This window comes from Helianthus annuus, chromosome 14 (assembly GCF_002127325.2).
Source record: "Helianthus annuus cultivar XRQ/B chromosome 14, HanXRQr2.0-SUNRISE, whole genome shotgun sequence".
NCBI classification, from domain to species: domain Eukaryota; kingdom Viridiplantae; phylum Streptophyta; class Magnoliopsida; order Asterales; family Asteraceae; genus Helianthus; species Helianthus annuus.
In genome coordinates this window covers 131,347,354-131,359,270 of record NC_035446.2, presented here as the reverse complement: position 1 = coordinate 131,359,270, position 11,917 = coordinate 131,347,354, and the positions used below count along the sequence as shown (strand labels likewise).

The 11,917-nt window shown below is 35.6% G+C and overlaps 2 protein-coding genes across 3 annotated transcripts; both read left to right on the top strand.

Annotated features, from left to right (window-relative positions):
* The first annotated feature begins 5,026 nt into the window (after positions 1-5,026).
* Positions 5,027-6,729, top strand: LOC110903829 (protein C2-DOMAIN ABA-RELATED 4). 2 transcript variants are annotated; one of them, XM_022149624.2, is made up of 4 exons: positions 5,027-5,059; positions 5,147-5,298; positions 5,932-6,024; positions 6,230-6,729. In XM_022149624.2, exons 2-4 carry the CDS (start codon positions 5,173-5,175, stop codon positions 6,518-6,520), a joined length of 510 nt encoding a protein of 169 aa, XP_022005316.1. In that variant the 5' UTR covers positions 5,027-5,059; positions 5,147-5,172; the 3' UTR covers positions 6,521-6,729. The 2 variants fall into 2 exon arrangements, with proteins under 2 accessions (XP_022005316.1, XP_022005315.1); XM_022149623.2 differs by having other exon boundaries at positions 5,047-5,067.
* Positions 6,730-10,673: 3,944 nt separating this feature from the next.
* LOC110905921 (protein C2-DOMAIN ABA-RELATED 4) lies at positions 10,674-11,405 on the top strand. The gene is made up of 3 exons (XM_022151333.1): positions 10,674-10,787; positions 10,936-11,028; positions 11,115-11,405. Exons 1-3 carry the CDS (start codon positions 10,674-10,676, stop codon positions 11,403-11,405), a joined length of 498 nt encoding a protein of 165 aa, XP_022007025.1.
* Positions 11,406-11,917: the final 512 nt, after the last annotated feature.

Here is an 11,917-nt window from a genome sequence, read left to right as displayed (position 1 = left end):
TTATTGGATTTTAATAATCTTAAGTATCACCTGTTGGCTGATAATTATCCAAACTTTAAAAATTCCCTCCAATAATCCCAACTTGTAAAAGTTTGGCCGCCATTGATCCTTTTCAAACATATAAGAATTTGGTATCCTCAATAGATTCAATTATACCTAGAGACTCCTTAATTGATTTAAGTGCACCTATGTTTGAAAAGGATCAATGGCGGCCAAACTTTTACAAGTTGGGATTATTGGAGGGAAATTTTAAAGTTGGGATTATTATCGGCCAACACGTGAAACTGAGGATTATTAAAATTCAATATCCCTTTTTGTTAATGGTGCAGAGAATAAATACGGTTATTATTTGACGGACGGTATATACCCGGATTGGGCTGTGTTCGTAAAATCATTTACTCGTGGAACGACGTTAGAATAAAAGAGACGTAAGTTTAATAGGGCTCAAATGACGGTGCAAAAGGACATCGAACGAGCGTTTGGTATTTTCCAATCAAGATGGCACATTTTGAAAGTGCTGTGTAGAATTATGGAAAACCAAGTTATCGAAATGTGATGTACTCGTGCGTTATTTTGCATAACATGATTTTTGAGGATGACCGACATGCAATTTGCGAGTATTACGAAGAGACAAATCAACCAACTACCGTAGAATTAAGTGATGAAGAAAAAGAAGAGAACTTGAATAAAATTAAACATAATACAACATCACAACCTTCAAGCGGATTTGGCTGAACACATTTGGAGCGTTCCACGAGACGACCCTGAGGAAGACGAAGACGAAAATTAAAGTTTATGTAATTTTAATTTTTTAGTTTATTTAGTTTTTTTAATTTATGTTTTTATTCATTTAGTATTAGTGTTTTTAAATTAAATTTAATTGATTTTATATACATTTTTTTAAATAGAAAATAATAATATTAAATAGATGACACGTGTCGAATAACGCCCTCTTCCATGCCTATTCCCATACCCCCCATTCTTTTCACCACACCAGTTTTAGGACATGTGCTTACATGGGTGAAGTATAGAAGGGGCGGTGGAGTGTCCGACATCCCGAACTTTTCGCTCAGTAGTGTTATATATGTAGTTTTCGTATAGAAATTTTTGGGTATATACGTTTTCGACCCCCCCGGTTCTATAGAAATTTTTGGGTATATACGTATTCGACCCCCCATCATTCGGGTAAAGCTTTGCCACTGCGTGCTTACATGGCGTCCACATATCATATAACGTCTCATCTTCAAGCCCCTCCACACCGTAAATTTATAGTGAGCTCTAAATTTTATACTTTTTGCTCAATGGTATTCATTATTTTGAATTGGTAACCACCGAGTAGTATGTATTTTTGGGCACCGTATATGGGCCCCAATCAAATTATGTGTGTGGCCCCAACGAAATAAATACTAACGCGGCTATTGATGGGTTCCAGTCCTCAAGACGCTCGTTTTTATATTTGTTGATTAAAAAAGATCACGCGTTAAAGCTGTATATATCAATTTTAATAGCGTTATGTCGTTATGTTTAATAATAGCACAACTTTAAGTTTTTTTTTCTTCTTAAAAGAAACTTAAACATACAATATGCCAATCTTTCGTCAATGTCGTTATGTTTAATAATAGCATGACTTTAAGTTTTTATTCTTAAAAGAAACTTAACATACAATATGCCAACCTTTCGTCAAAGATAATCACTTTAAATTATTAACGTTATGGTCATCATGGGCGGACCTAGCATGTTACTAGGGTAGTCCCCGTTACCCTTTGACGTTTCAGCGGTAATGTAAATTTTAGAAAAAAATTGACGTTTTTTCGATTTAGTTACCCCTTTTTATATGAAACGTTGCCCATATATGAATTTTCTAGATCCGTCACTGATGGTCATAATTCTCATTTGAAACGAAGTTGATTAAAACTAATTTCTATCTATATGTCTTACGTGACAGACGTCTTTAATAAAAGATAAATATTTGAGTTACTTTTAGATATGTTATTCAAAGATGCGATTGTCTATCACTATAAAAGTCTTTAATAAAAGATAAATATTTGAGTTACTTTTAGATATATTATTCTAAAATGCGATAGTCTATCACTTTAAAAATCTCATTTTTGTCTTGCTAAAACTAATTAAACTTAACTACTAAATAACCATAAACCTTTTAATGTGGTGACATGGTTGTAAATGTTTAAGTCCCCTATTCCCTCTTAAGGTCACATGCCTAATTTATATTGTGTTTTATCTTACACATTGGTTAAGGAGAGTATTTTAGATATATTATTCTAAAATGTGATAGTCTATCACTTTAAAAATCTCATGTTTGTCTTGCTAAAACTAATTAAACTTAACTACTAAATAACCATAAACCTTTTAATGTGGTGACATGGTTGTAAATGTTTAAGTCCCCTATTCCCTCTTAAGGTCACATGCCTAATTTATATTGTGTTTTATCTTACACATTGGTTAAGGAGAGTATTGAATAAGTCCTGTGACTTCATTAGTACCAGAATCTCACGACTACCAAAAAGAAAAACACTCGCAAACCATTATATGAAAGTCGTAAACATAATCAACTTATTATAACCCAAAATTAGACTACAAAAAAATTTCATGTAAAATGATGAATCGATATATACATGAGCTCTTTAAGAGTATCCATTGATGACCTAATATCTAACTTGTAGTGTAACGCGGTGGCGGAGTTAGCCCAAAAATTCAGGGGTATCTCAATTTTTTTGAGAGGGATTAAAGGTATCATTTGTATAAAAAGATAAAAATTTTACACTACGTAGACGAAGTTGAATGGTATTTTCACACTACAGAGAGGGAGTTAAGAGGTAGCCCAGGCTAACCCTCCTTGTACATTGATTCCGCCACTGGTGTAACGGCTCAAAACCCACTTCTATTTGAAGGCACGTTAGTAAAAGTAACTTGCAATTTACCAGAAACTAGGGTTAAGACCCGCCCGCGTTGCGGCGCGGGTACATCGTAAACATTGAATGGATTAGTCCAAACGTTATATGATGCATTAACCATATGAAAACACACATTTCGACGTATCCAGTTGAACTCAATGTAACCTGTATAAGCATTGTGATTGGATCAAACATAAAGTAAATCAAATTCATATCGAACAATCATAACGTATTATATGTGACCTAACTCATACATAGAAAACATAACGGGCATGAAGGAAAATATGCACATGTAATCGAAAGAGATTAATTAGAGCTTTCGAAAAAAATGGAGAAAAAGAAACCATAATTTGACTCCACTCGGTTCAAAACATACATAGAAAAAACACGAAAACAAATTATATTTGACCTGAATTATCATCTAAAAAAGTTTACGTCGAAATGTATAACTTGAATTTATACCAAAACGTACATAAAATATACACGTAAAAATGGTTTCTTTAAACGAAAACGTATCATATTTGACCTGACTCATCTATAAAAAAAAGTTTACGTCGGAATGTAGAACAAATCATATTTATACATACACGTACATAAAATAGGCACGTAAAAAATAGTTTTTAAGTAAAGGAACTATAGAGGTAAACCGAAACAAAATATTAGTAAAAATTTTAATAGGTTAAAAACGTTCGTAAAACCATGCCAAATAGCACCAATGCCACAACGACATCGACTCTCAACATCGTAAAAATAAAATAGATAAAATGGTAAAAATTACACTGAACGAAAAGCAGACTTAAAAACGTTGAACCACGCACACCCGTTACAGTGTGTTAATGCGAAGAAGTTAACCAGAAACGTAAAATGTAGAAAATAATAACTTAGTCGATCTAGGATCCGCCCGTTGTGATGAACTTTTCAAAAGAGAAAAAATGGACACGTTGCGACGGGTCTGTCAAATTTGAAAGAAATAGAGCAAAAAACGTTGAACCTCGCATGAACGCTACGAGATGTTAACTCGCAAAATTTAGAACGAAACGTAAAACGAAAAACTTGCGGAAGATAAAAAGTATGAGGGACCAAAGTTGTAAATAATAAAGTGCTGTGTTAAATTATAAAGTGTTGTGTTAAATTGTAAAAAAATAAAAGGGGTCAAAATACAAAATATGAGAAAGTTTGGGTTAAAAGTGGAAAATCAAAGTTTTTTTTTTTGAAAAATCCCCAAAGCTTGAGGTACAACACACAATGCAAACAAAAGTTGCTAATTTATAGTATGGTAATAACAAAAATACATCTATATCTTTTAATTTTAATCATTATTCTCATACTTTCCGTGAAAGTAATAAGAAATCGCCCAAAACAAATTTAAGCAAAAGAAATTTGTTATTTCACATGCTCTTACCTTTGGTTAAAGAAACCTACTGCTATTTCAAAATAAACGAATCAAAAGTGTTTTTTTTTTTTTTTTTTTTAACGGCGAACGAATCTTCTAAATATGCTACTGGTGAAATTCACCATGTTGGGATACACTCGCTTCCGAACCGGAGAAAACCCTAGGGCCGAAGCCCGTGAACACTCGCCCGAAGGCACGACAGTGCGGTGAGCTAAAACCTGCTCAGTTCAAGGATCGAACACATTTTCGCCTAATCTTTCATCATCACCAGGTGCCGCAAAAAATAATAGGGAGGTCAGGAATCGAACTTGGGTCCCTTAGAACACCAAGTCTCTCCCGTAACCACTCCACCATCACCTCATTAGCAAAAAATGTATTATACTGTTTGATAATTGTAATGTTACATAACTAATAATAAGAAAAAAAGTTATATTTCAAAAATATATATATATATGCATTAACATGCAACAAAATTTTTTATAAAAATAAAAAATATTCTTAAAAATAAATCTTATTGAGATGAGATATTCAAAATGAATCCTATGAAATGTGGTCTCCTTGCAATGTATTTATACCTAATTGCTCGGTTAATAATTACATAAACATAAGTCAAAAATACATAAAAATAATTAATTGAAAACAGTTTTGTATGAAATTCTCCCTTAAATTCGTAACGCATCTCTTCTTTGTTTCTACATTTATTTACAAGTTCGAACCAGAGAGAGGCTTTGTCTTGTAGCCGAAAGCAATATAAGTAAAAGTGTAAAACCCTAACCTCCATTGATATCCTCAACTCAACCTTCATCTCTCAATTCACATAATAAACTCACAATCGATCCAGTTTCTGCAGATTACTCTCACGAACAAATGTCGCAAATGTCGATGTCTCAACTGTTAGGTTTACTCAGAGTTCATATCCACAGAGGCGTTAATCTAGCAATTCGAGATCTGCGTAGCAGCGATCCTTACGTGATCATCCGGATGGGAAAACAGGTCATCTTATTGTAATTTTGTTTACTTTTCATCATTTCTGTTTTGAGTTTTGTGAAATCAAGTAGATTTGTATAGTTTTTATGCTGATATATGCGAATAATCGTAAGGATGTATGTTAGATTGTTAGGTATGTAGAAGTGTTATTGATTTGTTGAATTGAGATGTTGATTGTACTAGAAATACGGTTGTTGTTGTACGGCGTCGTTTGCGGTCGCCGATCGTATACTTTGTTATCTCCGCCAAATGCTGTACGAATTAAACGCCGTTTGTGGCGGCCGGAGATGTTTTCCGGTTTAGGCGGATGGAAACTGGCTGTTTCTAGAAGGTTCTAGATGAAGAAAGTTGAGATTTAGGTCGAATTTAGTAATTTTGACTAATGCCGTACGAATTAATCGCAAACACCGGAAATGTTTTCCGGCTGAGGCGGACGGAAGCTGGCTGCTTCTAGAAGCTTCAAGAAGTAAAAAGTTGAGACTTAGGTCTATTATTTTTACTAAAGTCGTATGAAAACATCGCCGTTTGCAGTGGCCGGAAATGTTTTCCGGTTGAGGCGGACGGAAACTAGCTGTTTCTAGAAGGTTCTAGACGAAGAAATTTGAGATTTAGGACTAATTTGACTAATTTTGTGTGCAGAAACTGAAGACTCGAGTGGTGAAGAAAAACCTAAATCCTGTGTGGGATGAAGATCTAACACTATCAATTGTAGAGCCTCTTCCGGTTAAACTCGTAAGTTCTTCGATCCAAAAATACTGGTTTGGCCGCAATTGAATTCATGCTTGCAGCCGTTAATGAGTGTTTATTCATATTAATTGTAACTACAAATGCTAAAGTCAACAATTGTGGAAGATAACGAGTGATTTAGAGAGTAATTTTTATCCTAACGAACGATTAATCATTGATTTGTAACGTTGCTTTTGATGATAAATTGCAGGAGGTGTATGACTGGGATATACTTTCACCTGATGATAAAATGGGAGATGCAGAGTTTGATTTCGCTCCGTTTCTGGAAGCAGTCAGGATGAATTTTGAAGATATCCCGAACGATACGATCATCACAACTGTGAAGCCGACGAGGACCAATTGTTTAGCGGAGGAAAGCTACATAACATGGACAAATGGAAGAGTTGTGCAAAACATGGTTCTTAGATTAAGAAATGTTGAATGTGGTGAAATTGAAATAAAGTTAAGTTGGATAAATGTTCCTGGTTGTAGAGATATGTAGTTAATTAGTTCGATTTGCACCCATGGTTTCTGGAGGTGTGTGCTTGTAGATTCGAACCATGTGCTTGTAATTTGTAATGCTTGAATGGTGTTTTAGGTTTATTAGTCTAAATCCTTATTGTTGGGAAGGAATGTTTGTTTTGTTTTTAGCTTAGTGGTTGAATCTTGTATAAAATGCAATCTAAATAAAATATTTGGTTGCTAAAGAAACATTGATTAGAGTTTGGTACGCAATGATTAGCCTTTTGCTTTGTTTGTTGTTAGCTATGTAGATTCCTTTTTGTCCCCACGATAGCACTCAAGTGGTAAGATGTGGTTTTGGAGGTCGGGGGGTCAAACTCCGGCACCATCCAATTTACTCTGGGACACGAGATTTATCTTATCATATTAGTTGTGGGCTCGAGCGGTGGGGGATGTTTAGTGGTGAGGTACACCATTAGGGGACCCGGGGTGGTTCACTAGTGATGGGTTCTAGTGATGGGAGCACCCAATCAAATCATGCCATGTCAGCATCCAATATTCTAGTGATAGTGATAGAAATGTAGTGGGGGTGGTATCACTAGTGATGGGGATTCCAATGTACAAGTATTAATGCACAATGTACAAGCCATATCCTATCAAACTCAAAAGTTCAACGCGTGATACACTTGACGCGTTAATAATATAACGCGTTTTCATTTGAGTGGCGGCGGTGTAGCTTTGCAAACAACGCGTGATGGGGTGGCCGAACACGGACCACCCCGGGTCCCCTTATGTAGATTCTTTCTGTATCAATCAATAATAAAGGTGTAAATAAGTCGGTGTTATTAAAGATCAAGTCACCCAAAACATGAATCAATCCTATCTTAGACTGCGGGGTATGGGGCGGGAGTTTGGGCGTGGGTAGCGGGAAAACGCCCAAGCCACCACCCCGGGTGGGCATGGGTTTCGGCGTGGCCCTTGGGGCATGGGTTTCAAGCCGGGCGTGGGGCGGATTGGCCATCCTAGTTGGCTGAATATCATTGGCTCACCCGCCACGTCATAGCGGGCCATCCCAAAAGTTTTGAATTTTTAAATTCAAACCGTTGGCTTGGCCAAGCGGTCACCCCAACCGGTCACCCAAACCCCAACATCCTCTATAAATACCCCCAAACCCCAACCAGGTGGTCCATCCCAACCCCCACCGTGGTCCCAAAAAATTCGACAAAACCCACCCGCTGCCCCAGCCGGTCACCACAAACCCAACATCCCACGAACCCGCTATGGCATCCTGGACCCACCACGAAGAACTTGCCCTAGTCACAAGCGTCGTTGACGCTATGAAGGGGCGGCCACCGGGCCAAACCAAATATTGGCCGGAAGCTTTCGCGGCCTACCGACTAAACGTCGGTAACGACCGCCACAACATGAACGCGTGCCAACATAAATGGCGCGAGCTACGTCCCAAGCTCGACCGTTTCAAGGCTTACTACGAAGCCGTTCTCGGGGGCGAGTTAAGCCACGAGCACCGGGTGGCGGTGGCGAACATAGAGTTTCGCGGCAAGGAAAAAAAGGTGTTCGACAAGATGGACCTTTTTGAAATTTATTTAACGCTTTAGGTTTCTTATTTTGTAATTTTTAGGTTTATGTAATTTTATAAATAATGAAGTTGTATGTTTTTTTTTTTATAAATGTTTGTGTGATTTTTTTAAATTTTGTATATATATTTTTTTTCATAAACCACCCTGCCACGCGGTGCACCCAACCCAAGCCCAACCCACGCCCCACCATACCCCGCGGACACGTACCAGGCAGTGGGGGGGGGGGCTCCCATTCCACGTGTCATCACCCGCCCAAACCCACGGCCAACCCAAGCCCTACCATACCCCGCAGTCTTAAACAAGCACTAACCCGAGCTCGAGTTTAGAGTCCATTTGACTAAACAAGCTTGAGCTTATAGTTTATATATGGAATTCACTATAGGGTTAGGTTAATTTGTGAACAACCCCCTTATAGTGAACTGTGTGAACTAATCTACACCTTGATTATCAATACACAAGTGTAAGGGGCTGTTTGTTCACCTCTTAATGAGGTTCTTAATGGTTCAGACCTCTTACTGGTTTAACACTTAATGGTTCAGACTGTTTGTTTCACAGATGTCTGAATGATTCAGACAATTGCCTCTGAATGGTTAAGCATTATACTGAGTCTGAATGGTTAAGACATCTAATATGAATTGGTCAGACATTTGTTTTTGAACGGCTAAGCTTTATACCAGCTCTTAATGGTTCAGACCTCTTACTAGTTCAGACCTCTTACTGGTTCAACACTTAATAGTTCAGACCTCTTACCGGTTCAACACTTAACCATTTAGAAGTTGCCAAACAGCCCCTTAACCATTCGTTGAACGTTCAATGAAAATAATTGCAACCATTGTTTGCTCAAGACCATCTCCGATATCTTATTTTCACCCAACCTTCAAAACACCAATTTCACTCCAATCCAATCCCACAAACGTTCTTACATATTCTTATATTTCCACATTATCACCATTTTAACATATATTTCTCATAATCAAATTGTTTTTATATTGAACTATATTTCTTTTAAAGTCGTATTATCCTATTATATTAATTTAGAAATATCATATATAAGTATTTCTAAGTTTACTAATGATATTATTTTTGAAACCTCCAATACACACACATATATAAATAAAGATAGTAAACCAATTTAAAATTAAATCCAGAACCAAACCCTTGCGAGTTCAACCCGTCCTTACAGAGGGGCACATGTCCAAGTTGCTACGGCCTTTGGACTCCGACCCTTACCCCTCTGAAGGATTTGCCACATCACCGAAGGATATCCACAACCCCCGGGTTATGGATGATCTGCATAATTAAAAAAAATATATATATATGCTTGTAATGTCACTTTTATCCATATCAAGTGCACCAAGTTTTAGAATATGTGGTTAAAAAAAGAACTAGCCCAACCAGCAACTTGAACCAGTACAGGCCTAGAAACACCCGGTCCAGTCACCAATCTTATGTTTTACCAAAAAAAAAGGTGCCAAAGTCTGGCTTAATCCAAAACATTAAGTTAATAGACATAAACTGTATCCACCCAATATAATGAATAAATTATTTTTTGAGTCTCTGTGTTTTAGTGGTTTTAACCACTTAAGTCCAAAATGAAAAAAGTTTAACCCCGTGAGTCCCTATCAACTCATTTTATAACATTTACTTTTGATTTTGGACTAAGTGGTTAAAGCTATTAAAACACAGGGACTCAAAACGTTATAAAATGAGCGGTTAGAAACTTAAGGTGTTAAACTTTTTGAATTCGGACTCAATGATTAAAACCACTAAAACAGAGACATCAAAAGTAATTTACTCCAATATAATTTCTTACATTATATTTATGAAGGCCCAAATGAATCATACAATGGATGTGTGGCATGTTTCAGGTAAACAATGAAATGAATATAAAATGAAGCGGTGATCAAACGCCTAAAAAACAATATAAAATGAAGCAGAGTCAACTGGTACAGTTGGTTAAATATAAGAAATATAAAATGAAACGGCCTCCAAAGTTTCAAGATAATATTTTAAAATAAACGGGTCAACAGCTCCAGTTGGTCACATATATTTAAAAAAATTAAAGGGTTAACGAAACACAATATTATTATTTTTTTCGTCGAATGAATTAAGTAAACAATAAAAAGGAAACATAAAAATAACAGGTAACGATGTCATTGTTTAAATATTAAAAAATTATCTAATGAAACGGTACGAGTTATATATTATTTCACGTGGTTTATAACGGGTCGAATGTTTCAAGAAAGAATATAAAAGAACTAAAAATGAAAGGTGTCAATGCGTCCAGATCATTTTAACTTAAGATAGATACAAACTAAAACTATTTTGGGTAAACCCCTTTGTGTCTTAGTGTGTATAACTCAAGTGCATATAAAATGAGATTAAGAATATACTGCAAGTGTTAACAACAGAGTATATTAAAACTTTTAAAAATGATTTTATAAAACTGTAGAAGTTAATAAAGACAGGAAATAAAAAACAATTAGATATATCCTTGTTTTTGTTTGTTCTAAATGGGTTGTTCTACATTAGATCCTTGTTGTTCTGTTTATAATAAAACCTTAGGGTAAATTTTCACTAACACAGATATCTTGAATGGATCACTTGTTGGGTTTGTTAAGCATTCGTGTGCAGAAAGGCGTAAACCTTGCCGCTACTGATCACATCCGAGGTGGCGATCCTTATGTTGTTTTTCGACTAGGCAATCAGGTTGCTATTTTCATTTATCTTAAAATTTGCTTTTGCATCGCTGTCTCGTTGTTTTGGTTATCGACTGTTAACTTAAAAGTACTGGTTAATAAAAATGGGATTAAAAACAAATAGATATATAATAATTTTACAAGAATTATACAAACAGACATTGAAGACTGGAGTTGTGAAGAATACCCTTAATCCGGTGTGGGATGAAGTTTTAACCCTTCCGATTTTTGAACCTATAACGATCAAAATGGTAATCTCGCTTTTAGATTTTAGTTTCTAATTCGTATTATTATTTGTATTTATCGCTGAACAAAATGATAAATTGTGGAAGTACAGGAAGTGTACGACAAGGATAGGTTCTCGCGTGATGATGAAATGGGGGACGCCGACTTAGACATCAAACCGTTGATAGAAGTGTTAAGATTGCGTTTGGATGATCTCCCGAACGAAACAATCATCGCGACCATAAAACCAACAAGGACTAACTGTTTAGCTGAAGAGAGCAACATAACATGGAGCAAAGGGGAGGTTATACAGAATATGGTTCTTCGGTTACGAAATGCGGTATCGGGTGAAGTTGAGGTTCAGTTAGGATGGATCAATGTTCCAGGTTCTAAAGGTCTATGATGCCTTTTTTTTTTTTTTTTCCTTTCTAAGTGTCTCAAATGGTATGTTATGGTCATTAGTTATGTGTATTGTATCCATCTTTCCTTTCTTATTTTGATATTTGGAATCCTCCTTATATAACTGCTAAAAATACTCAATATTGATAGAAATATAAACACAAGTACCTACTTGATATCAATGAAAACAATTTACAATATTTTGATATTTGAATTCCACTTTATAACTGTTAAAACTACTCAAAATTGATAGAAATATAAACACAAATACTTGATATCAGTCAGAACAATTTACAAAACGATCTCGGTTTATATCAATGTAAAAAGGTTTTAACTATAACAATCTAAAAGTTTTTGATAAGATTTAACTATAGTGACAAGAACCTCATGCAGATTTAGAGCTTGAGATAGCTCGGGTTTGATTAGTTTATTATTTATTAACTAATCTTTAATAATTATAATATTTTTATGAGAATTTCAATTATAAATTTATATATAACATAATATATACTATTT